At 40.5% G+C, this 25,501-nt stretch overlaps 1 protein-coding gene across 1 annotated transcript in view; it reads left to right on the top strand.

Moving 5' to 3' along the window:
• Positions 1–25,501, top strand: part of EIF2AK3 (eukaryotic translation initiation factor 2 alpha kinase 3) — a 39,340-nt gene that overhangs the window by 8,261 nt on the left and 5,578 nt on the right. The window contains exons 3-13 of the mRNA XM_021394682.1: positions 12,084–12,278; positions 14,190–14,320; positions 16,212–16,446; positions 16,716–16,878; positions 17,791–17,928; positions 18,368–18,490; positions 18,650–18,870; positions 19,199–19,311; positions 20,576–20,698; positions 21,880–22,029; positions 23,040–23,826. Of these exons, the coding sequence (XP_021250357.1) occupies positions 12,084–12,278; positions 14,190–14,320; positions 16,212–16,446; positions 16,716–16,878; positions 17,791–17,928; positions 18,368–18,490; positions 18,650–18,870; positions 19,199–19,311; positions 20,576–20,698; positions 21,880–22,029; positions 23,040–23,826 (2,379 nt within the window). The remainder of the gene's footprint in view (positions 1–12,083; positions 12,279–14,189; positions 14,321–16,211; positions 16,447–16,715; positions 16,879–17,790; positions 17,929–18,367; positions 18,491–18,649; positions 18,871–19,198; positions 19,312–20,575; positions 20,699–21,879; positions 22,030–23,039; positions 23,827–25,501) is intronic.

Genomic DNA, 25,501 nt, shown 5'->3' with positions numbered 1-25,501 from the left:
AATTTCAAATGTTCCAGCAGCTCTGTCAAACACTTCAGATCTTGAAGCTACTTCTTAAGACGTCGACAAAAAGAGTTGTTCATCATTTGTCATGTGAACAGATCAATTAGAAAGGAATGTCTGCTGAACTACTGATTGTTTGTCTGGGTAACTAAAATAGGAAAATTCTTTCTGTCTCAAAGCTCCAATGTACACAACCATGGTCAGTGTGCCAATACCGAAAATGTATGAGATTGGATTTCAGCCTTGTGCATCAAAGCTTAAACGCTTCATTTCTGTAGCCACTGTTAAAATGAAAAGCCACTCTCTTAAAGCTCCCTGTTTCACCTTCAAGATTTGTCGTTACCTCCACATAAAGATTGCTTGCTGAAGTTCAGGGTGAAGTCATTGGATCTTACCTTTTCGACAAGTGAACTTACTTTGAATGAAAAACATTTACTCTTTAAATTTAAACTTTTTAGTGAATACGCCATCTGTAGTTTGAATACATTTTGGAGAGTCGACCTGTTAAAATTAGAGCTGCCTCTCAAGCAATGAAAGTGGTTTATAACACATTGTTATGAGACTGTTGTCATGTACTAACAAGGGCGATGTGTTCTCTTATTTGCATAGCTTCGTACTAAATTGCTTAATGGGATTCTGTCTTTCTTTCATGTGTTATGTATTGCACAAGGAGAATTAGTGTAAGCTTGGCAGCATAATGAAATGACCGACCAGTAGAGGTGAGCATAACAATGGGAGGCTGGAGAAGAGGTGATAGCAGGCAGAATAAAAGATGGATCATCAGTAAAGATACTGCTGTGGAAAAGCTGGTAGCTTTTTTTTCTGCTGTGGTAAGAAAGAAAAACAAGTCGTGTACTCCATTGTGATGATGTGAGAGTAACAGCTTAAAGATTCATGACTGACTTTTTTTTCTTCACTGTCAGGAATACTGCAGGGAGTTCAGCCCGGCAGAGTGGCACCAATTGTATTTTCAGTGGTCCAGGTAGAGGCTTTATGGGAATGTACTCAATAGAAGTAACTGCCCTGGTCATAATTCTGTTGTTATGGACTAATCTCTAAGTAAGAACTGTATTTTTTTTATTGGAGAGATTTGAAATTATGGGACAAAAAGCATTTTAGTCCATGGGTGTGACATTTGTAGGAGCCATAATAAACACACCATCATATACTGGAAGAATGGAGTAATGGGTTTATATATTATAGCAAAATTCATCAACACCCTTATCACTCTAGAAGTTCATAGTATAGCCACACAAAATAAGCTTTGCTACAAACTCAAGGAACTGTGAGATCTTTTTTTTTGACCTTCAATTGGTAGGGTTTTTTTTTTTTTTTTTTGGTGTGATTCTCCTTCAGAGAAATGCAGAGATGCAAAAAAGTTTTCTACTGAAGTCAGCAGAAAACTGATTGTATTGTATGCAAAGTGGATCTGTAGGTATCTTCAGCAGTTTGTTCCTTTTTTCTCCTTTGGAGAGAACAAGGCTGCTGCTTAGAGCAGGCAGTTGTGGAAGAACTTCAAGGTCTCCAGAGCTCTGCTAGTAACAGGATTTGATGTACAATATAAATGTTTTGGGGTTGTTTTTATTTTTTTGCTTTAACTGTGTCATAAATGGTTTAAAATTTTCAATGCTTTGATTCTGCAAAAGAAAAGGAGTAAGAATTTCTGCTGCGAAGCCCTTAGACATCTGGCAGTCACATTCAGGTGCTAACTGCCTGGACTTTGCGTGTTGGATAAAGCATCTGCTGCACCCAGTCCTGGACAGAGAAGGGACAAGAGTTATCCTGGGTTGTTTTGGGCACATGGAAGAAGATTCAGCCTCACTCATCCTTTGGTGTCTTACATTTCAGCGCAGAAGAAATTACCAAACCCACAGTGAAGCAGGTCAGGGTAAGGCGAGAGGTCAGCGTGCCCTCTGGGGTCCTGCCTTGTGATTTCTGGATTCTCTTTTGTCCGCCCTCGCAGAGGTTAGGGGTGGGTGAATAATTTAACTGTCTCTTTCAAAGAGAAATCTTGTGACATCAGCTGCAGGAAAATCACACCCGCCACTTACAGCACCCCTGCAGCAGCATTTTATTAACCTGAATTAAAATGAGGCTTTTTGTTTGGCCCGTAGTTTTCTAGTTTAGTTAGTTTTCAATTAAGTCACTGTCTGTAAATATCATCCAATGAAAAGCTGAGATGTGTTTTTCGGGTATGGGTGGGGAATACTTCAGACTGTCAGTCATGCAGTCATCCTTGTTCGAGTGCTTTCACTTAAAGGGTTATTATAGCAGCTTTTGACTACAGTGCTGAATATTATGAATTTCTATCAAACCTGTACAAATCTTTCCCGACTCTCCTCCTAGCAGTCACTGAATAAAATAAAGAGAGATAGGTTTCAGTCTATACAAAGCACTGAGAAAATGGCTGTCTCGGCTCTGGCTTTTTGCTTACAAACAAGTTGCTCTGCCATGCTCGCTAGGGTTAATCTTAACTTTTAATGTATTTGTGCATCTTAAAACATCTGGCTCAGGACATGTCAGCAACAGAAGCAGTCTGTTCTGCTTAGCACTTGGCTTTGTGCACAACTCAGGCTGCTTGCAGGAGCAAATGCTGTGTAGTGAGGTCTGTCTGCCATCCACAGAGAATAAGAAATTGGTCCTCTTATGCTTCAGAGTATGTGCAACACTCTCAAAAGCAAAATTTTACTCCAGAAAGGGAAGAATAAAAATGTTTTAAATTTCTAGTGATGCTGCAGCATTATTTTCCAGCTGTTTTCTGTTGTAACCACATGCAAAGCCCCTGATTGCCACTCAGTTCAAGTCAACAGAGTATGTAAATTGATTGATTTGTTACTGAGGAGTGTAACTTGGAGAAAACCTATTTCCTGGCAGGTAAAGTGATATACTTTTAGTTGTCTGAAAATGCATATTAGTAGAGTTCCTTGTGTCCTGTAGTTCATCCTTATTTTTGTGTACTGCTGGGATAGATGTAGGACCACCAAATGCTCTGGTTGCTGGAGGTGTCATTCCTCTGGAGGAAGGCATAAGCCAGTTCTCCATCGTACATCTTGTCTGTAATAGAAATGAAATTAAAATGTACTGAATGAAATACAAGATGTGGGGATTGATAACGACAATTTTGTTGTGGGTTAGAGGTGATCGGTTTATAACTGAATATTGTGTGGTAAAAGGTCCTGTGACAGGTTATCAGCTGCCATCTCTTTTCCTCTGCAGGGGAAAGAAATGCGAGCCGGTGCTGCCTGAGGGCCGAGAGAGATATTAGAGACTTAAATGGTCCTGGAAAAGCTCATAATGAATGAGAAGTGAGCGTCCAGAATTGTACTTCAAAGGAAGATAAATTCTAATTGCAATTGAGACAGAAAAGGCTTATTAGGGCTATCAAGGGGAGTGGAGCCTGTGTTTTACAAGAAGAGAATAGATGTGACTGCTCTTTAACTGCACGGCTGTATTATGGTTACTGATGACCCAGGCGGTTCTTTTTATTTTGCTGGCAACGTGCGAGGTGCACTTGGCAATAAAGCAGTGAATGCTTGCAAGCTTGCTGCCTGCTTGCTGAGTGTAGATCTTTTGCTGCTTTCCTGGGTGACACTAAAATTATAAATCTCTCGCAAATCATTTTTTCAAATCATATCGAGTGGACAAAATGTGATTGGCAGAAGACAAATTGTTTTTAAATATTTGGAAGGCTATAAGTTGTTCTATTGTAGAAAGTCAAAATGAACTTTTAAATGTGAAGTGATAATTCTGTGAGGAAAGGGGAACTGCTAATGGATGCTTGAGTAAAACTGGGGTTAATGTGATGCAGCATTGTGTTTTTTGATTGGATGACAAGTAGATCTGTTGCTTAGACGAGTGGCCTTGTGCAGTTTTGATAAATACATCTTCAAAGACAATCATCTGAGCTTAATGACTTGTTCAATTAAAAAAAAAAAGGCTTCCTATAACAGCAGCTTGGTGGCTTTCTTGCTGACACTTAAAGTAGTTAGCACTGATGAAGCTCTGATAAAGTGCTGACATGTGTCTCTAACTTGTGCTGTAAGGATGTCTGGGGGGGGGGNGGGGGGGGGTGCGACAGCTTCCGTTACGGGGCACGTGGGGAGCTGGAATAACGAGATATTGTGGCTGGTGTGATATCAGAGCACTCAGCCCTAATTCTCACAAGTGATGCTCTTCCTTGAACGGTGCCAGCGAAGTTTTCTCTAACAGTCACTCTGGGTTAATGGTTATGGCCAACTTTCATCTGTTGTGCTGACAGACGTGGTCAAAATGTATTGCAGCTAATCTTGGAAAGGTCATTTATCATCATCTTGCTGTCTCTGTTTAGTTATCTTTATAGTAGCCTGTAATTTAATTACATATGGTGCACTGCATGTTTTGTATTGGCTGTTAAGCAGCTCCAGCGTTTTCAGTTTTGAAATGGATGGGCTCTAGTGATGCCTAGACAAATACCCATTTCAGAACAGAGAACGAATGACTTAAATACTCGGAGCCTAAGCTGCCCAAAATGCAACAAATTTTGCCCTGAACCACTTTTGAACTTCTGGCCTGTAGCTTTACCTGTAAAAGGAAGTGCTTGTTTCAAGCATTAAGCACTTCAGACAGTTTAACAAATCATTCCCTTACCAGTACATCTGCTGATATCTCATTTCCAAATTTCATCTGGACTTCATCCTCCATACACAGGTAGCTCTGTTAATCTTTCTCTCAGGGTCACTGCATGTTTCACGCTGTCTGTTCTCTAACTTTGCTACAGTCTTTGCGTTCTTGAAGGAAGAAGATGCGTTTGCAGTTTTCTATTCTCCTTTATTGGAATCTCTTCTCATAGGAATTGCTCTGTGACTCAGTTTTCCCCTGACCCAGGGACTTTGTGTCCCTATCTAAACGACCACGCTGTTGAGGCAAGGTCAGGGAAGAAGCACAGCTGGCCCGGCAGAGATCAGCTTAAATCCTGGACTGCTGAAGTGACGTGGGTCGGTGTTACTGCTCATTCTTCCCATCTCTGAAGAGAAGCATCTTGCTTAGCTTCCTGCTGATGCTGTAGGAGCCCATGTAGTCCTGCAGGCTGAAGGAGAGTTAAAACATCTTCAGACATCCCAGTATTGGAACAATACCAGCTTTGACATAGTGACTAATGAGCTTCTGTACAGTGCCTGTTTCTGTAGGTGGAAGGTTTGGTGTAAGTTTTGTTTTCCTCGTTAACCTTTTCCTTTACATGCTGTTGGTTTCAGTGACCTCAGTGATAGACTTAGTTGTAGCAGCTCCAGTGTGCCTTGGAAAGGACCGCTCCTAACTTCCAGAATACTACTGAAGTCTTTTCTTTTCAAGAAAACTTACTGTGTTAAAGAGGGGGATGGAATAATGTCAAAATAAAATCTTTCTTAAAGCACTGTGCGTTTTTTATTATTAAGGAGAACAGTTTTTAAAAGTCTGTTACCATGGCAGCAAAGCAGGCTGGCATCTCTGCAGTCAAAATCCCAAGCCTTGTTTGACTGTGATTAAAGTAACAGTGGTATTTTAGTTTGCTGCTCTTCAGAAGAAGGGCCTGATTGCACAACACACAGTGTTGGAGAACTGATCTCTTTTGAAGCTGGGCAGTCTAGTTAACATGCTGCAGTTCCTGTTTCACTGCGTGGCTGCTCAAGGGAGGACAGAGTAGCACTAATTCTTTTGATGGCCAACTTAAGCCAAACACAATACTATGCCCCTGGTGCTGGCAAAGAGTGTTTTAATTCTCAAGCTGCTCTGCTGCTGTCATCTGTTACTGTTAGCACTGCTCAGTGTAAAAGGCAGGTTTGTAAGCTGCCAGGGTCCTGACACTCGATCAGGTTTTAAGATCTGAAGTGTGGAGTTATGCTGGAGATACCAACTACAGTCGTTTAATAAAGTTGTTGGAAGTGTTGTAGGTGTTGCTTGAAGGAAAGAGGGGAGGAAAAAAAGGACTTTCTACACAGCTTCTCAGCTGCTTGTCCAGGCACAGGATTATAGCATTGCTTCTGCTCTATGGCTGTACCCTGCACTAACCTTACGTGAAACACAGGACCTTGAAAGTTGAGTTCATGACTTGGCCCAACCTTTCCTAACCAGTGAAAGAGACAATACCAGGTAGTGCAATATAAGACGTGGTGGAGAAAGAAGAAAAATATGTATTAAAACCACTTTCACGTGGATCTTAACATGGGTAGAAGTAGGGGAGCAGATTTGGACACTTCACAAATCCTGTGAACTCCTGTTTCTGGGTGAGCCATGATTATAAAAGTCCTCCTGAGATTTTAAAATCATAGGCGCTCACTAATCCTATGCAAAGCTGGTGTGCCTCTTCGCTGTATCACAATCTGACTGAGATGAAGCCTGCTTCCTCAACTGCTCTTCTGTGCTGCTTGGGCACTGGCTGCCTTCTTCAGATCAGGAAGGTCTTACAGTGCTCCACAGACCACAGCAGCAAATACTGATCTCTCAGAGGTCAGGTGCAACCTTTCTCAGTGCGCTGGTCTTGAAGATGTTTTCAGTGTGCGTGCTATTTAACAGAAATAGGATGCTCTTAGGAACAGGTATGTGCTTTGTAAACAGCTGCTACACAGAAAGAAGTATTTTTTGTAAGGAAGTTTTTCTAGACAAAACGGTCATCATCTGTCTGTAGGTTTTTCCAGCTTCAGCGTCCTCACTGCCCTTCAGCACATCTCAGAAGGTCACTTTACATATGAGTGATGCTAATCATAGACTCCCTTTTCAGTCAATTTTCTTCTTCCATGGCTGGTTAAACAGCACAGCGTACTCTGAAGAATACTTTGCTTTTCCACCAGTGCTTTAGGCAGTGGAATAGCTTAACTCGACAGCCTTTGTTTTTATAGAAGATTGTGGTAATGTCTGGGTCTCTGTTCTCTTCTTGAGGCAGTGTCAGTTATGTGGGCCATGCAAAAAGTTTGAAGAAAAGTGTGTCCTTACAGTCTAGCTGGTCCCTTCACACCAGTGTATTTCTGTTTGAATATGGTTTGCCTGTTAGTAATGCTGTTGTCCTTGTGCACCCTGCGCTTCTGTTACCAGCTGAGATTCTGAAGGGAAAACGTGCATCAGCCATCCTGAAATCCAAGCTGAGGAGCAGAAATAAGCTTTCCTATTGGAAGGAAGAAATAAACCGGTGTATCTGTGCAGATACCTCCCAGCATGCATATTGAAAAGGTGGACAATGAGTCAGTTCCAGACAAACCTGAGCTAGGTGCATGGTAAGGCCTTGCCCTGCGTGTGACCTGAAGATCTGTAGAAACTTGGTATAAAGATATCCCTTCTATAGGTGCCTGCAATTTCTTTTAAACGTGGAGTGTGAAGCGATGGCTTTTTCTTTCCCCAGTTTGTTTGTGCAGATTCTTGTTTCCAACCTTTATAATGAAACGGCTAAAATTATCTCTTAATATGTTGCCTAGATGAACTTTAAAGGAGTTTAAAAGGCATAGTTCTCTCTGAAGAAGCTTTAAGAGCACACCTGATGTTGGCTTTGATCTTGTTTGTTACAGTAATCTTACTGGAGATGCAATCGCAGAGGCAAAGAATCAGTACCTTTATTTGAGATCATATAGCTTAGTTAATTAGTAACTGCGATAAACCTCTTACAGCAATGATACTTTATGATTAGAGGAAGGTTTGAACGCCGCAAGCTGAGGTGTTAGAAAAACAAATGCGCACTGCTTCTTATTCTAAGGAAAGTATGTTACCTCTGATGATTTATTCCCTTGGAGTTGCTGGAAAGTCTAGCATGTCTGAAAGCAGTATTGACTGTTTTGGCATCGTGTTTTTTCAGATGTCTGCACGCGAACACGCTCTATTTAATATGGTAAGGATGGTTAGGTATGGAAATGAATGTTACACTTGCTGTTAAACAGCTCATGGAAGCGTTTTGATCTCTGTTTACATGACTTTTTTTTTTTTTTTTTTTCCCCTTATAATAAATCAGCGGCTTTCTTCGTGTGCCGGTTCAGCCTGGCGTGGGAGCTCTCGTGCAGCGCCCTCCTTTCCAGTAAAAAGTCTAGACAGCAAATTCCCTGGTAGCGTATGCCATTTCGGATCGTTATGCCTTTTTGCTTTTTGTGAAGGCTTTTTAGAAACTGCATTACCTCACCCGTCGGCCTGGAGATTGAGCAGCCCGCGCTGCTGATAGGTCTGCAGCACCCTGCGCCGAGCCAATGGACAACTTCAGCTTCAAACTCTTAATGAGCAAAAGAGCAGCATCTCATTTAGGGCTCGATAGTTAATGTGGGCTTTTTTTTTTTTTTTTTTTTTTTTTTTAAGTGTTACTTCTGAAAGACAAGCCACTTAACAATTATGTGCCATATTGCTGACCAGTGAAGCTGAACAAATAGCTATTTACATTGACAGATCAGAGGAATGTGTAAGTGCATCGTGGTAACCTACATTTTCTGTGCCAAGAGATTTGCAGCTGACTGCCTGGGTGACTCACTCCTTGGATTAGGAGATGAGGTAATGCTTTTGAGATACAGGGTGATGTCATTCCTTTACCTGAGCTGCATGCCGATGCTAGTTGCTATACTTTCAAGGAAAGTCCCTTTGCTGATTCTGATTTACTAGAGCTTCGTAACTCCGAGGAACTGATATTGTTTCTGTGCTCCTAAAGCCTCTGCATGTGAAACCACATTTGTGTGTCCACAAATGCCCTTTTGTTACGTGGATATATCTGCACCTGCAGGCATACACGTTCACATACCCGCTCCTTTACTCAAATAAAGCTGTTTTAGTGACAAAGGAGCTTTGTGTAATCAGGTACAATCCCCTGCTACTGCCATGTCACACGTTCCCATTAATAGAGAGATTCATCTTAGAAGGTGAATTTGGTTTTGCTTCTGTTACTCCAGTTGGAGCTTTCTGTGAAATACCATGCTTGTGATGGGTGGTAACAGAAATGTCTACTTACACTTATCCGTGGTCAGTTTAACCCCATCTGTTCCTCCTCTCTTTGTCCTTCAGTGCTACGGCTCTTTCTGCTGCCCGTGCTTGCTGCTCTGGTGTGTTCACCAGCAGCAGCTGTGTCTTTTCTCAGCCTTTATTTCCAATGTCACACAGGACATGCTGCTCCCGTGGGCAGATTCCCAAGGTTGGGAGCATGGGCAGGTGATCAGCAGAGCTAACCAGAGTGGTCTCATCTGTTGTCTGCGGCTGCTGAGGACCAAGGCTGTAACAGATCAGCAGCTACTATTGGAATTTTCTGAAGGCATACAAGGCACGACCTGATTTGACTTGTATCTTGGGAGCGCACAAGCAGGTGTTGCTAAGCGAGCTTATTTTGTGTTGGGGATTTGGGTGTGTTGTTCCCAGAGTGGCCAATGTTTTTCCAGTTTCAGAAAGATTTTCCCCAAGTTACTGCTGAGGCCCTGGAGAGAGAGCTTCAAGATGAGAGAGATGCCCAGGGTGGCATGTATCATGCTGTGCCCAGACCTCAGAGTTACCTGAGAGCCTCCCTTGCTCAGAAAAACCTCCTCACTTTGCAGAGCGATGGCAAGGTGTTCTGAGCATACCAGGCCACACAGCCCCTGCTGTTGTGACTTCCAGGGAGTGTATCTGGAAATCTGAACCCTCGAATAGCTGTCTAGCTGCCAGCAGCACACACGTAGCTTGGTCAGGCTATCTGAATTTAGCTTGCTGGTAGCCTGGCTGAATTTCTTCTAGCTCCAGCTTGAAGTCAGCCTCAGATCCTTGCTGGTGTTCGGCATATCTTGAGAGGTGAGGATGCGGGTAGTTGTTCTGCAGAAGTAGTAGCACAGTGCTGCTGGTCCAGAAGACAGATTGGGGCTGCTCACATGTATGTGGCTCACAGACAGAGTTATGACACCTCAGTGTCATAACAGGGTTTGCCTGACTGGGGCTCTGTGTGCTGAAGCAGTGCTACAGGAGCTGCTTTAGCCTTTGGTTGGTTGGAAACTTGCTTATGAAAAGAACAGAGTCTGTTGTTTGTTCTTTTTTTCTTTCATATGGAATATATTGTATTGCTGGAGATAAAGCACAGCTCTCCGTATTACATGCAGGTAACTGAACCAGGTGCAAGAGGAAGCCTTATGGATGATTTATTAATGCAGCGCTGCACAGGCTAAAAGTTTTGATCATTGTTATGTGCTTCTGAAGGAATACATTACAAAAACATTTTATGATACTACTTTTCTGTGCTGAATGTTGTAACAGAATACTCCAGCTTGGTTAAGGCTGCAAGTTTGGCACAGCCTTCTTTTGTCGTTAAAAAGTGTTTTCCACAATCTGCACGTCTTTGTTTCTAAAGATCACAAGGCTTCTCTTGCACATGAATGTTTATATAAAGCTTTTGTTTGCTTTATTTTTCCACTGATCATGTGATTGCTACAAATGACCCCCTGAGCATATGTTTGCTCTTTGTTGTCGTATTTCTGTGCGTGTATATAGTCATGTGTAGGTGTGTGTGTCCTTCTCCCCTCCATGGTAAGCCATAGTACAGCATTTTTGTGGATCACAGCTCTCACTCAGTGTCTTCTCCAGTATGTTTTGGCCTTTTTTAGTCATAAAGTAAGTATCCAGGAGGAAAAGGACAAAAAAAAAAAAAGTTTGCTGCTATTCATGGGGTTATTTTTACCATCTCTTCAATTACATGTTGTACTCCTAAGAAGAATTTGTAATCATCAGTCATCGTGCAGCTTTTCAAAGCTGGAGAGCATTGGTCTTTGATCCCTTAGGTCCAGTCACCAGCATTATCAGGTAATTCCCCTAAACTTTCTCTCTGAATGATATATATCCAAGCACTGCAAGGAAAGAAATCAGTCATGATGTGCACATCAACAAGATCAATCTTTCCATCCTCCTTCATGTGAATCTCAGCTTTGCTTGTTCTGTTTGCTATTGTGCAACCCAGTTAAAATATGAAGTTTCAGAGAGCATTTTAATCATGCAGAATATGTAGCATCAGAACTTATGTTAGTTCCAGAAAGAATAAGCAGAAAACTCCTGGATCGTGTGTGTGTGTTTCCTTTGGAGTGACTAATATACGTGTACCAGAACTAGTCTTTAGGATGTGTAAGGGATCTGAGTAATTATGTAATTATGTTGTAGGGTGCTGCCCAAATGGACAGAAGGTCTGCAAAAGCATTAAAATCTTCCGTGTTAATCCATATCCTCAAAAGCTAAGATTAGAGGGATTACGGTTTCTCTCTTCTTGATGGGCGCAGCCACTGTGGCTCCACAGTATTAGTTATGGTCTATCATGCTGATAATGAGTTTCTTAATAAGTCCCTTAGTACTCATTGACAATGACTCATGCTTCCGAATGAGGATCTCCTTGAAAATCTGTGTAATGGATGAAACTCTGTATCCCGCTGAAGAATTTTTGACCTATTGAGTGTTTTAAGAAAAATCAGAGTTTGAAAGGAACTGTGTATAAACAGAAGATGTTCTGGGGAGGAGAAGTTGGATTTAACTGTTTGAAAAGCCAGAAATGAGGTGAAAAGCCAGAAATGAGGTGAAAGCTCTGTCAGTGTTAATTGCTCTGTCTGCTTTAAAGGAGGGTGTAGTGGTCAACTGCAAAAGGGCACCCACACAGCCTCAGCTTTTCTTTTAAAACAGAATTCAGTTGTCTGATCTGGAGAGAATGCTCAAATCTGTATTTAGTAGTAAATTCACTCTGGGGAAGGGGGTAGAACTTCACAACTTTACCTAGATTGCCACTCTCTTGAAACGATCACAGGTAATGTGCAGTAGTTAGTCTTCAGCCACTGACTGACTGTCCAGCCTCTTCAAGGCTGCTTCTACCCTTATTTCTCTGTTGGGATTATACAAATCATCTGATTGAGCTTTAGAATATTATGCTTAAAATGGATGAACTGTTACACACGGAACTGCTTTTTAAATAAAACCAGCACGAAATTGATTTAATTAATTTGATCCCTGAAAGTAACTTTGTAACTTTGAAAAATAAGATTCCGGGACCCAAAACCATAAAATAACATGCTGGAGTATAAATCACTGTTCTTGCTCATATTATGCTTAATTTTGCATTTGCAATTTGTGTATGTATTGCTAAAAGTAGTAGCTAATGCTCTGTTGGCTTATTTTAGGTATTTGGAAATAAGATGATAATTCCTTCCTTGGATGGAGACCTTTTCCAGTGGGATCGGGATCGAGAGAGCATGGAAGCAGTTCCTTTCACAGTTGAATCTCTTCTTGAGTCATCCTACAAATTGGGCGAGGACGTTGTCTTAGTTGGGGGGAAGTCTTTAACAAGCTATGGGCTGAGCTCATACTCAGGGAAGGTAAGAGCCTCAAAAGTTGCCTTGTGTGTCTGGCATGTGTGTATCTTGCGTTTCTAGTACTATCTTGCAAGCAGTTTGCTCTTAAGACTTAAGCTGCAGTACAGTTCTGCTGTATGATTGCACAGCATCAAAGAGCAGAATCCGAATTTCTTGGGAAACAAACGAAGCAGGCTGGAGTAAGACTTAGCAGCTGATGCAGTGAGATGACACGGCTGAGAGCATCACCGCAGCGTCGTCTTGTGTGTGAGCTTCTGCTCTCTCCCTTGTACTGGCTCTGTCACTTGCCATTTGCTAAGAGGAATCAATTTGCTAACCTAACAGAAAACTCTTCGTTTCTTATTGGATTACTTTTCTGCTGAGTTAGCAAATTCAGGGCAGGGGGGAAGAAATGACCCCTTTCTGCTGAAATGGAAGGTGAGTTCAGCTTTATTATGTAGCTCTGCCTGGAACAGCCTTCACAGTTCAGCTTACTGAACATCAACTAAAGTTTTAGATGATGAGTTTTTCACGCTTCCGGATTTTAATTTTTTCTCAACTGACAAAGAGTATCTGGTTAAAAACAAGAAAAGCATCCAACATACATGAACTTCTGAGATTTGTACTTGTTGCCAATAAGTTTACTCTACCTCAGAAGTTCTCCTTAAATTTTAAACTCATGCAGAAGTTAAGTTGAAAACTATTTCCTATCTGACTGGTTCAGAAAGTGTTTTTTTCTGAAGTCATCTGGTTAAAGGTTGTATATTCTTAAAAAATGGAAGAGAAAAAAGGGCTGGAATGCAAGAATTGATTTCATTCTTTTGAGTTCCAGACATTGACTTTGTTCTCCCTTTCTGTGTCACGTATTATTAAAGTGGTTGTAGATACTTTGCGTAGTGAATAACAGATGCTTGCTAAAATCCGAAATGTTGGTTTGTTTTTAAAACGTGTAAAAAGAAAAATAATAATGTTTTTAAACTTTAAACTTCCAATGTTTGGTTTTCAAAAACCATTTTGACCAGGTGACTTTTTTCCATTTTGACCAGATGTTTTCGTGTAGAACGCTATTGCAGTTTCCATAATGATCACTCATGATAAGGGTCCGAAGCAGGAGTTTATGAAATCACTTAGATTTTCTCACTGATGGCAAAGTGCGCTTGTACCACCCATTGAGGAAGTGGAAATGTCAGCTCCCACTTTGATTACAGGCCCAGACTCACAGTAACGAAGGTGCTGCATGCAGGAAATAGTGCTTTGCTCTTCCAAGTGAAGAGTTTTGGCACTGTGTTGTCTTTGGCAGTGTCGTGTCAATTCATACTTCCTGAAAGTGTGTCCAGCTTACTTTCAAAACACAAATCATAGAATCATTAAGGCTGGAAAAGACCAAATGGCTGTATATGTTCCAAATACTGTTTGAGAATTGGACTCTTGCAAAGTCTGTGTGACAGCATTAAATAAGGTCCCCATCACCTTTTAATGGCTGAAAAGACTAAGTGGGATGGCTCTGTAGTATTTGATATAAATCAATAGTACTTAATTTGAAGTTAATAGAGTTATGCTGAAGCAGATATGGCACGAAAACAGAATTATGCCATGAACCCACTTCTAGAAATTATCTTTATGTCAATAGACCTAGTGGGGAAGAAAAAGAACTATGATTTCTGTCTGTTAGAATAGAAAAACATGCAAAGAGTCAAAAAGTTCAGGATGGCGCACGCTGTAGAATTCCTAGAACTTTTTGCAAAAGCAATTCTCTTAAACCAGGCTTTTCAACATCCGTTAAGCTGAACGTCTCAAATAAGAGCTCTATGTTCCCTGTGAGCCGAAAATGTACTGTAGGAATTGTTAGTTTTGAACGTTCGTGTCGGAGGCACTTTGTTTGGTCTTGAAGCTGTTCGGGTTTCCAAGCTGTGAGTCTCTTGCCTTGTCCCCTAGGTGAAGTACATCTGCTCAGCCGTGGGCTGTCGCCGGTGGGATGACGATGAAGCAGAACAGGAGGACACGCTCCTGTTACGCCGAACTCAGAAAACAGTCCGTGCCGTTGGACCACGCAGTGGTAACGAGAAGTGAGTAGTATAATTACAGAGGTTTCAATTTGTGATGCTTTAAGAATGTGACCTTTTTACTCGCAGTGGAAAAGCATGAGGGAGTTTGGACTGTTCACGAAAGGAATGTAACAGGCTTGTTATTTAGCACCTAAGTCTTCTGATCTTCAACATTTCTGAAAAAAATCTCTAGTTTCAGTTTCAGACCATTAGAAAAAAATACTTGTGCATACTTATTTCCTCTAAGTCAAATGACAGTGACTTTTCTTGTCCATGTATACCTCAAAAGTCTGTCATTGCTCTACAGCACAAGGCAAATGTCTTCACTGTTTGTTCCAGCTGATGATTTGGTATAGCAGGAGATAGCTTTAAAGCCTTCTGTGATTTTTTGATTCTCTTCTTAAGTTCTCTACCTACTCATGGCAACTGTCCCTTTTTTATACTTGAAGATTTAGCTTTCATTTTAAGTTGACTGAAAAAACCAACACATTAAGAATGAAGACATTTCAAAAAGCCTCGTTCTTACATCTCTTCATTTCATAATGCAAGTGTTCTTTTCTTTACAAGCTGTAGAAATTGCTTCGGTCTGTGACTTCCCTAATGCTCTCACTTGGAAGTTTTCAATACACTAAGATTTCTGTAAAAATACCCCACACCTAAACCAAACAAGAAAACCCAACCGAAGCACAATGGAAAAAAAAAAAAAACAAACACCATGCTTAAATACAAGTTTACCAGGCTGGTTGCTATACAAAGATACAGTATCTGCCCAGCAGTTCAATGGAGAGCTAGTCATTCTGTGTTCACCTGCTCCCTCTTCTGTTTGCAGCAGGATTTGACAGATAGTGTGTCTGCAGTCTGTCAGAAATAAGCTAATTAGAACTTGAATAGATTAGCAAATGAGAAGTCTTAAAAGAGAAATCTTGATTCATGGAGTCTGATACTGCCAGGGAGAGGTATGTCATGAAAACATGTTTTTCCTTTGTACATGTCTTTAAAAAACATAGCATGGTACCTTTTGTACATGAATTTTTCGGTCGTTGTAGCCAGAAACAGAGATGCTTTGGGTACCCAAACATATTGTTAAAGAAGTATTTTCCCACATTTTGTTCTTCCAGACACAAACTTGCCATTCTTTCCCCTCTACATCTTTCTACAGCTTTGGGCTCTATGTGGTGGAAATAAGAACTCTTTATTTTTCTGAGAATAGTTTTGTTTTTGCCCTGATTTGTTAGTTTACAAAAGTTGACGAGCTTTTGACTGTGCAAGACAGCTCTGTGTTCCTTATACAGTCATATTTTTTTTCAGAGTGCGTTAACCTGTAACCTGAGCAGTCCTGGTTTCATTGAAGTGCCCATCAAAGGGATCCTGTGTTAAGTTTTGTGTGCAGGGTTAAAAGAAACAAACAAAAAAGAAAGCACCGTCCCTTCTCTAGCTTGAAAGCCTTATATTTAAAACAAAATATCTTTTTTTAGTGAAGTATGTCTTCTGTAGAATGCTGCTTCCTGAATGCTATATGCTTTCATCAGCTACATAACACCTTTCTCCCTAAACAGACCTAGCTGTATTATTTGATGATTTTTAATTGGCCTCTCCATATATATATGGAGATTTATATATGTGCAATACCTTTAATGTCACTGGCACTACTTCACCAGCTGTTTTCTAACCTTGGGTATCATGCAGAACAACAAGATTTCCTTCTTGTTTGGTTTGTATTCTGGATACAGTTATAGGATTAGCACTCCCTCTCCTGGTACAGCTTTGTTAATCTGACTGACTGGGAGTTTACTTTGAAAATATGGGCCAAATATAGGTAATTCAGTTTAAGAATCTTTGAATTGAGGGTATGGGACTTGCTTAGTATATATAACTAGCTTTTACAAAGTCTCTTTTTCTCTTTTTCTTTTAGGTGGAATTTCAGTGTTGGTCACTTTGAGCTGCACTATGTCCCAGACATGGAAAACAGAGCAGGATACATTGAGAGCAATTTTAAATTACACGTGAACAAAGAAGAAACAAAAATAATTTCAGATGTGGATGAGCAGGAGGCAATGATGAAAGACACAGTGATAAAGGTCTCAGTAGCTGACTGGAAGGTTATGGCTTTTAACAAACGAGGAGGACATCTCGAATGGGAATACCAGGTATGGGATGAGACAGAACAATAAATGTTGCAGTTGTAGAAGCTATGCAGTTTCATAGTTGATGTCTTTCATGCTGGGTTTTAGATGCCGTCTCTGTGTTTAAAAGTGAAAAAAAAGCACACATCTTTTTGGAACGTATTTTACTGAAGTTCTGTTTTTGAGCTGCTACATCTGTTACACAAACTAAACAGAGAAATTTAAGCACTTTAAGTCTTAATAATGTCTAATTAATATAACGTCGATTTCCCTGTTACCTCTTTCTCCTTCAGTTTTGCACTCCAATTGCTTCTGCATGGCTGGTTAAGGATGGCAAGGTAATTCCAATCAGTCTGTTTGATGACACAAGTTACACCACAAACAATGAAGTATTAGAAGATGAAGAGGATCTTGTGGAAGCTGCCAGAGGGGCCACAGAATCCAGTGTCTATTTGGGTGAGGCACCAGCTGTTGTAAACATCATTGTTTTTGTGACCTTTCAGTAAAGCAGATCTTTCCATATTGGTAGGATTAATTTCTATGACTATTTGGCCTAAAGTGGTAAGTAAATGATGTTTTATTTTGACAAAGGAAAAAAGGTTTTAAAACCATGTCTCTATTCCATTTTGATTCTGAAACGTTTACTACTTTATAGGTGCAGTACTTTGGAGATGATTGCAAGTCTTGAAACTTTTAGAGAGAGGTTTATAGTTAACAATGCAGTCTTACTGCTCAGAAAGCTGTAAGAAATATCTCCCTCTAGTCCTCTAACTTTTCACATTAATTTTTTTCCTCTGCACTGATTACAGTAACTTACCGTGAAGATATTTCAGTTAAGCTCGTATGTGATTGAGTTTTTATCCAGCTATTAGAATTAATTTGATGTGATTTGTGACAGTTTGAAATAGTGGCTCCAGGCCTTTCTTCTCAGCTGTCTATCTATCTCTGCATGGTAGACGTGCTTTGTTTTCCTAAGACTTTTTTTTTTCTTGTCTTCTGCCTCTTTCTTGAAGCCTTTCTTGTTAGTGGTTACACGGATACTTCCAGCCTTCCTGTTAACAGCTGCTGAAGAGTAGTGTTCATCAGCATTAACAAGGGTAGGAAGTTTGAAGGGAGTCTTAGGCTAAGCCCAAGATACTTATTAACTCTTCAGAACTGGTGGCAATTTTCTGAAAATGTTCTAATCTCATGATTTGCTAGAGCAAACAACATGTTCTACTTGAATTCAATCAGTCAGTATCTCAGATTCTCAGAATACAAAGAAATACTTTCAAAAATATTCTGAGCCATACATCTTAACTGGATGATTTTAGTCTGAGAATGGAGGATACTAAGTCGTAGTAATATGCTCTCTGTTTTGTTTCTCAGGTATGTACAGGGGCCAGCTGTACCTGCAGTCATCTGTCAGAATTTCTGAAAAATTCCCAACCAGCCCAAAGGCTCTGGAATCCAGGAATGATAACGCAATTATTCCCCTCCCCAAAATTAAATGGAAACCCTTAATCCGTAAGTAACAATTCAGAGTCTCATTTATTGTCTTATCCCTAAAAGCATCTTTCTGAATTTTTTTCAAACTGCTCTAGTAGTTCCTGAATGAGTTTACAGTTGGAAACATCTCTGCTTTATTAATTCTTTTTTTTTATTATTGAGGTATTTGAATTGCAAGTGACAATGGATTTGATGGGGTCTTCTAAAGTGATGAAATGTTGGTCTTCTGAAACAACTGTTTTACTAAAAGAAGAATTTTTTGCATGATGTGAATAAGAGTTAGTTGACTTGTCCAAGATAGTATTTTGGCTGGAAAGCAGTATTTAGTGGTGGTTACCTCTGTTGATGTTTACCTTCTTTGTGTTTCCTTGCATTAATTTTGGTTCTTACGATCTGATCCAGCAACCTGATATTTTCTAAGATAATCATCTCAGAAAGTTATCTCTTCTTTGCTTAGATTCTCCTTCCAGGACTCCAGTGTTGGTGAGGTCGGATGAATTTGATAAGTGCCTCAGCAATGACAAGTATTCTCATGAAGAATACAGTAACGGAGCGCTTTCAGTTCTACAGTATCCATACGGTAGGTGAACCTTCTGAATTTTGAAGCGTTACACAACAAAAACAAAAAAGGGTGTGAACAAACACCCGGTGTCTATTGAGAAGACTTCATTATGAGAAATGACTGCTTTGTAGTTGTGTACAAACAAATCTGTGCCCTCTTTGTGTCTTTTATATGCAGATAATGGTTATTACTTGCCCTACTACAAAAGAGAGAGAAGTAAACGTAGCACACAGATCACTGTTAGATTTTTTGATGAGATGAATTACAAGAACATTCGCAAAAAAGATCCTGTTCTTCTGCTTCACTGGTGGAAAGAAATAGTTGGCACCATTATATTTTGCATTGTGGCCACAACCTTTATTGTACGCAAACTTTTCCATCCCCATCCTTACAGCAGAGTAAGTATTTTTTTTCCTGAATCCTAAATACAGAAGTTGTTATTTCTAGCCGTTTCCTTTTGGTTTTGATTCTGCTCTTTGTGGTGTGAATAATTTATGAGATAACGTAGCCTAAATTTATAATTTAATCTATCTGTGAAGCCTGTCAGCTGCCACGTACAATTTGCTTATCTGCTTCAGCAAGCAGATTACATTGCTTCAACCGTCTCCGATTACTTTGGAGAGGCTTACAGTGAAATAATGTAAAGCCTTATCTAAAGGTACAAACTGATTTCAAGTACTTAGGACTTGAATTTTTTTGTTGTTCTTGTTTTGGTCACCATATTAGCTGCGGAAGGAATCTGAAACACAGTGTCAGACTGACAGCAAGTATGAGTCCGCTTGTGGAGATGCTAAGGACACCAGCTGGAGTGACGTCAAGAACTCTGGATACGTCTCAAGGTGAATTCAGATCAATGCAGCTCATACAGAGTTTTTAGTCAGTGTGAAAACTACTGCTGTCTGGAGAAAAGAGTCGGTGGTCATTAGTTCTTACCTACCCTAGTCCTCTGACCCCACAGAATAATGAAAAAGAACTCTTTTGCCCCATTATCAACGGGAGATTGCTGTTATGATTAGTATAAGTAGTCCCTCAGAGCCTGCACAGACCTGCACTTGGGAACGTTGCTCACCTATTTCCTGCTGATAGGTGAAATTAAGGATTGGTATTTAATATTCTTAATCAGTGTTTATTCTGTCCCTGTGCTCGTGAATTAGAATGTGGAATGTTCTTAAGTTCTTAAGCACTGGAATAGGTTTTAAGCACTGGAATAGGCTCCCTAGGGAGGTGTTTGAGTCACCATCCCTGAATGTGTTTAAAAACCACCTGGATGTGGTGCTCAGGGACATGATTTAGCAGTGGGTTGTTAGAGTGAGGGTGGCATGGTTAGGTTGCGGGTGGACTTGACGGTCTTGAAGGTCTTTTCCAACCTGAGCAATTCTATGATTCTATGATGGGAATTGCAGACAGAAACATGTTTTATGCAAAACAAGGAGAGCATATATGGAACAAACTTTTGTTGCTTATTAGGAAGAAGTTGGTTAAGATGGGTGTGTAGAGGCGTGTCAGTGGTATTCTGAAGAAACTGTGACCATTTCTAACTTGCTGAAAATAGGAACTGGACTATTTAAAATGAAGAAGAATAAAAAAGGTAGTGAGGTTTAAGAAGCGATGTTTCAGAAGATGTGCCCAGGGCTAGTAGCAAAAATACTTACTTGTGGTGGGGTTAAAAGCACATCATGATTTGAAAAATACTCAGCTATCACCACCTGATTTGGGCATGGGAGTTTAACTGAAATATCCATGGTCCAGGATCCTGTAATCATAAAACCTGGCACTCTGGAAAGCTTCTTCAGTTTGTCAGGTGCATGTGTAAGGAGTCTTGCTGAGGATGTGATAGACGCTGAATAAATGCATAATCAGCACCTGTCAGTTTCCTGGGTAGGTAACCATCTGATTACCTCAGTGGGTGAGTGAACAGAGGAGGAAGAGGAGAAACGCTTGAAGTCATTCAGCACATTTTGCCTGTACAGAATTATTTAATGCTTAAACCCCTTCTCCTCACAAAAAAAAAAAAAGAAAAAAACAAAAACATCACAGCCTTCATTTATGTCTATCTTTGCTGATGCATTTTTCTGTCTCTTCTTCACACCCCTCTCCTCCCAGATATCTGACAGATTTTGAACCAATTCAGTGTCTGGGCCGTGGAGGTTTTGGAGTCGTTTTTGAAGCCAAAAATAAAGTGGATGACTGCAACTACGCTATCAAAAGGATCCGTTTACCTAACAGGTACTGAATGAGCTTGCTGAGATCTAGAAAAATTAGTGAATGGCAGGATCTTACACAGAACCATCTGTTCCCCAACTGATTTCCCAGATTCTGCATTAGGATGAATGACATACTTTTTAATGGGCGGGCTGACTTAATTTTGGCATCAAGAATTTGGCATATGTATTCACAGCAGTAGGGTGACCTGCTTGGCTAAGCTACTAACATAGCAGGACCCTTGTGAGGATGCTGCATCCACATGGGAACTCCTTTGATTTCCTTGATGAATTGAGCCTTTAATAACAGCACTAGTTATTTCTAGCACTGTTAATTTGCTTCTCTCCTTTCTTTCCTTACCTTTCCTCTTCCACCCTTTCTTTCTCATCCCCTTTCCTCTCCTGCTTTTTTGTCTCCATTTATCCATGTGTTTCGTTCTCCGGTCCCACAACCCCTACCTTTTCTTTCAGTCATAGGTGGTCAAGCCTTGATGCTGAATTATCCTACACAGAACTTCCTTTTAGTGGGAGATGGGAGACACTGCTTCTGGAAATCTCGAGTTAGAACAGCAACAGGCAGGCCAGTAGTGGGAGGGGGTAAAGCTGTGAAATCTAGAATTACTATTTTTGAATGCGTTAAATAAGCGTGATTATTTAAGATAAAAGATTTTGTTCAGAAATTTTAAGGTGGCCTTTTCCAAGCGTATCCAAATCCATTAAATAAAACCATTAGACTTCGTTTGATGGGGTGTTATGGTCTTAATAAGAGAGTTTATGTAATTAGTCCATAGAATGAAGATAGTCTTTATATTCTGCCAATTAAAAAAGAAACACTAAGGTATTACTGTCTGTCTTTTGTGCCACTGTCTTCTACATCCCTGTAGAATACTGCTGTCTAGCGGACTTCTTTTTTCTGTCCTCGTATACAGTTGAGAACAAGATGAACCTTTCTTTTCAGTTTCGCTGCCTGTAATTATTTGAAAAGAGGTGAATAAATCCTTTGCTGTTATGAGCACACTGCTCCTCCATGCTTCTAACATAAAGGGACTGGGGAATTTGAAAGAGATCTGTCTTTTGGGTGAAGAGCGATACTACGAGCCTGGCTTATACCGGGATAACTATGGTTAAATTCTTTTGCAGGATTTTCTGTGCTATGCTGTTGCTTTATGTAACCATGTCTGTTTTTCTTCTCACCCCAAATCCTAGGGAACTGGCACGTGAAAAAGTGATGCGTGAAGTCAAGGCATTGGCTAAACTTGAGCATCCAGGCATCGTTCGGTACTTCAACGCGTGGCTGGAAGCTCCACCTGAGGGATGGCAGGAAAAGATGGATGAACAGTGGTTAAAAGATGAAAGGTAACTCGTGGGTTTTTAATCAGTTGAATTTGAGGTTGTGTATTAACAGAACTGGAGAACTGGAACATGATATAGGAAAGAAATAGTTACTAACTGTCAAATTTTCAGTTCAACAGGATACTAATCTATCATGTTCGTGCATGGCATTTCTTGATTTCTGGGTCCTCTGTTGTGTTAAGGCCCTTCTTTAAGCTTCAGAAACATCTTGTAGTTCTTAATATAACATCCCTAACTTGGAATCTTTAGGAAGATCAGAGCATTGTTTACTACTGTGATTTGGTTTTAAACTTTGGCAGCTCTATCCTCTCTGTTCCTTTCCACAACTGTCATCTTTTTTCTATCTTGGTTCTGATAGCTCCGATTCAGTAATTCAATTAATTTATTTCAGCAAAAGTCTGGGACAGATTATCAAGCTGGTGAGTTACAGAGCTTGGTAGAATTAGGTTAAAAATGAAAAAGTAGCTAACAGAGATAGAATGTGTTAGGAGTACGGAAAAGGTGGGTGTATGTTAGCAACATTTAGAAGTGGCAAGGGAGAATGAGGCCTATTATTTTTCTGATCCACTATTTAGTAGTCTCATAATAACATCTTAATATGCCTAACAACTCTTAGAATACAGCGGATTTCATATTTTAGGTACTAAATTAACATTTCACAGCTGTAATTCTTCTAAGGCACTTTAAATAGTCATTGCAGTGCTTGTTCTAAAGGGATGAGGTTTTTTTGAGCTGAAGATGAGCCTGATTGCACATTGGGAACTTGGCAGTAGAGTTTGCTAATTTTTCTTTTCTCATTTGGGAAATGCTTTCCATAACGTTCTTGTCTCAATTAGAAGATATTATTCTTGCTAAGAAAAGTAGGTGACAAATCCTACTTATTAGTGATTCTCACACATGGGTAATTATTTCCTGTTTTGATGTGATACTTTGTTTTCAGAAAAACTCTTCTGAAAATGCATTCTAGTGGGATGAAGTTCTGTAATACTGACCTCTTCATTTTGTTTTCCTAGCACTGACTGGCCTCTCAGTTCTCCCAGTCCAATGGACGTCCCATCTTTTAAGATCAGAACAGAGCCATTTTCCACAAAGGACCACATTGAAGTTATTGCCACTTCATCGGAGAAGGGAAGGTCTTTCTCTGTGGGAATACCATGTGGTCGGTCTGATTCATCTGAAAGCGAGTTCTCTCCTCTGGAATTTTTTGCTTCAGACAACAGGGACTCACACCAGTCAGAAGATCCACTACTAAACATTCAGGACAGTGTTCTTACAGGCTGTGATGTAGAAGACAGTACTATCAACAGTAATGACTTGGGTCACTCCGAATTGGATCAGTCCCTGGAAATCTGTCTTCCAGCTGTTCCTGTGGTTCACCTGAAGGAAGGGACCTCCTCCTCCATTGTGTTTGAGGATTCTGGTTGTGGAAATGCTTCTAGTAAGGAAGATAAAATTGATGCTTCGTGTGATGAAAGTCTTTCTGAGGACAAGCCAACGAGTACAAAGGAACCTGGTAACAAGAAATCTTCAGGAAGTCCCTTATCTGTTTCTCCACCAAGGCCAACAAGTTTAAGCCTGGACCTTTCTAAAAATACTGCAGAAAAAGTCAAACCCACCTCACCAAAGGTGTATCTTTACATCCAAATGCAGCTCTGCAGGAAAGAGAACCTTAAAGACTGGATGAGCAGAAGATGCATAATAGAGGAGAGAGAAAGGACAGAGTGTCTGCAGATATTTCTGCAGATAGCTGAAGCAGTTGACTTTCTGCATAGTAAAGGATTAATGCACAGGGATCTCAAGGTTTGTATTCCTAGGGAGCTCTAGTAAATGTTTTTATCTGTTGGCATGGTCGTGACCAAATGTCTGAAGTTTTCAAATTCTGGTTTTAATTACTTTAATTACCTTACTGTCCATGTCCCAGAGTCAAACATTTTTCTCATTTACTACTGTGAGATTTTCTTTGGAGCTGTTGTAAATTGAACTATCTGTGCTCTGGTATTGTAAAATTCCTGAAACACATGGACTGACTCAAATGGCATTACTAGCTTGAGTGTTAGCAGTTATGCATTTGGCTGCTCCTAACACAGCAGTGCCAGAGTGTTCAGCTGGGTCAAGTTTTGCTTTAAACTGACTGATAGTGTGGTGTTACATGTAGGGTAGTGTGGTGATGGCAGGGACCTCTGGGTCCCTCTGGTCCAGCCTTGCCCCAGCAGGGACACTCAGAACAGGGTGCCCAGGCCCACATCCAGGCAGATTTTGGAGAAAGAAACCAGATTTGGAGGAAACTCCCACTCTCTGCTCCCTGTGCCACCGCTCCAGCACCGTCCACCACAGCAGTGCTGCCTGGTGGGCTGGGGGAGCTCCTGGGCTCTAGGTTACACCTGGGCACCACTGAACAGAGCCTGTCTCTGTCCTCTTGCACCTTCCTGCAGGGATTTATGGCCATTGATGAGATCCTCCTGAGCCTCCTCTGCTGTAGGCTGAGCAGCCCCAGCTCTCTCAGTTTCTCCTCGTAGGAGATTCTTGCTAAGATAGTTGGCTACCTATCAGTGACCTCAGGATAGACGTCAAAAAAGCTGAATAAATGTCTGTTTAACAATTTGGGTGTGTAGTGCTCCAGGAAGTAAAAATTAATTATTCGTTACGGCAGTTTTTATTGCAGCAAGACTTTCTGTACCTTGTACAGATCAGCTTTTATTTTATTTTATGGCATTTTTAGTTCAGGAACTTTACACAGGTTTGTTCATTGCTGACCTGAATGGCAAAGAAAGCTATTTGGAAACCTGTTCTGTCATTGCAAGTGAAGCAGATAATTCTGATCTATTTCTTCTTTCCATAGAAATACTGCTGGACAGCAGCAGTGTTACTCCTGCTTTGGGAAAATGTAAGGGATATATTACTGCTCTAAGATTGAAATGTAAACTGCACTGGATTTGAATTTTGTGTCAGTGCTGAGTCTCAAAAAGCAACTTTCTGAGGCATTCATGACCTTTCAATGTCTGATAACATCCAGGCTGTTAAGACTGGAAGTGAGTGCTGCACAGCATGGGAAAGGCAGTGGTTGTTTTTACCTCTGATGTTGAAGATAACTGAAGTCAAGCATGACTTTTGTACCTTCCTTTCATTTTCCTTCTGAACCTATGCTAGTTGATGCCTAATCTTGCTGGAATTTTTAGCCCTGCAAGTATCAGTATTTGTTACCAAGTACCAGAATTTAGTTAAAGAGCCCAAATGAAGTTAGTCTTATTCTTCTAAGCTGTGCGAAATTGTCTCCTTTGCATTTGTCAAATGGAGAGACAGTACCTGTTTGTTTCCTTATTTGAGGAGGCATTGTTGCCTACCTCAGTGTAGTAAGTGCAGAAATGCTTACAACCATTCCTGTAGCTCCTCAGATGGTAGCAATAGAAGCAAAACATGAAAATACCAACTTGGACATGGCAGTAAAAGGGGATTCAAATTCAGTAACACAAAAAGG

This window comes from Numida meleagris, chromosome 4, assembly GCF_002078875.1.
Source record: "Numida meleagris isolate 19003 breed g44 Domestic line chromosome 4, NumMel1.0, whole genome shotgun sequence".
In the NCBI taxonomy this organism is placed as follows: Eukaryota; Metazoa; Chordata; class Aves; order Galliformes; family Numididae; genus Numida; species Numida meleagris.
This window is presented reverse-complemented; position numbering and strand designations above follow the sequence as displayed.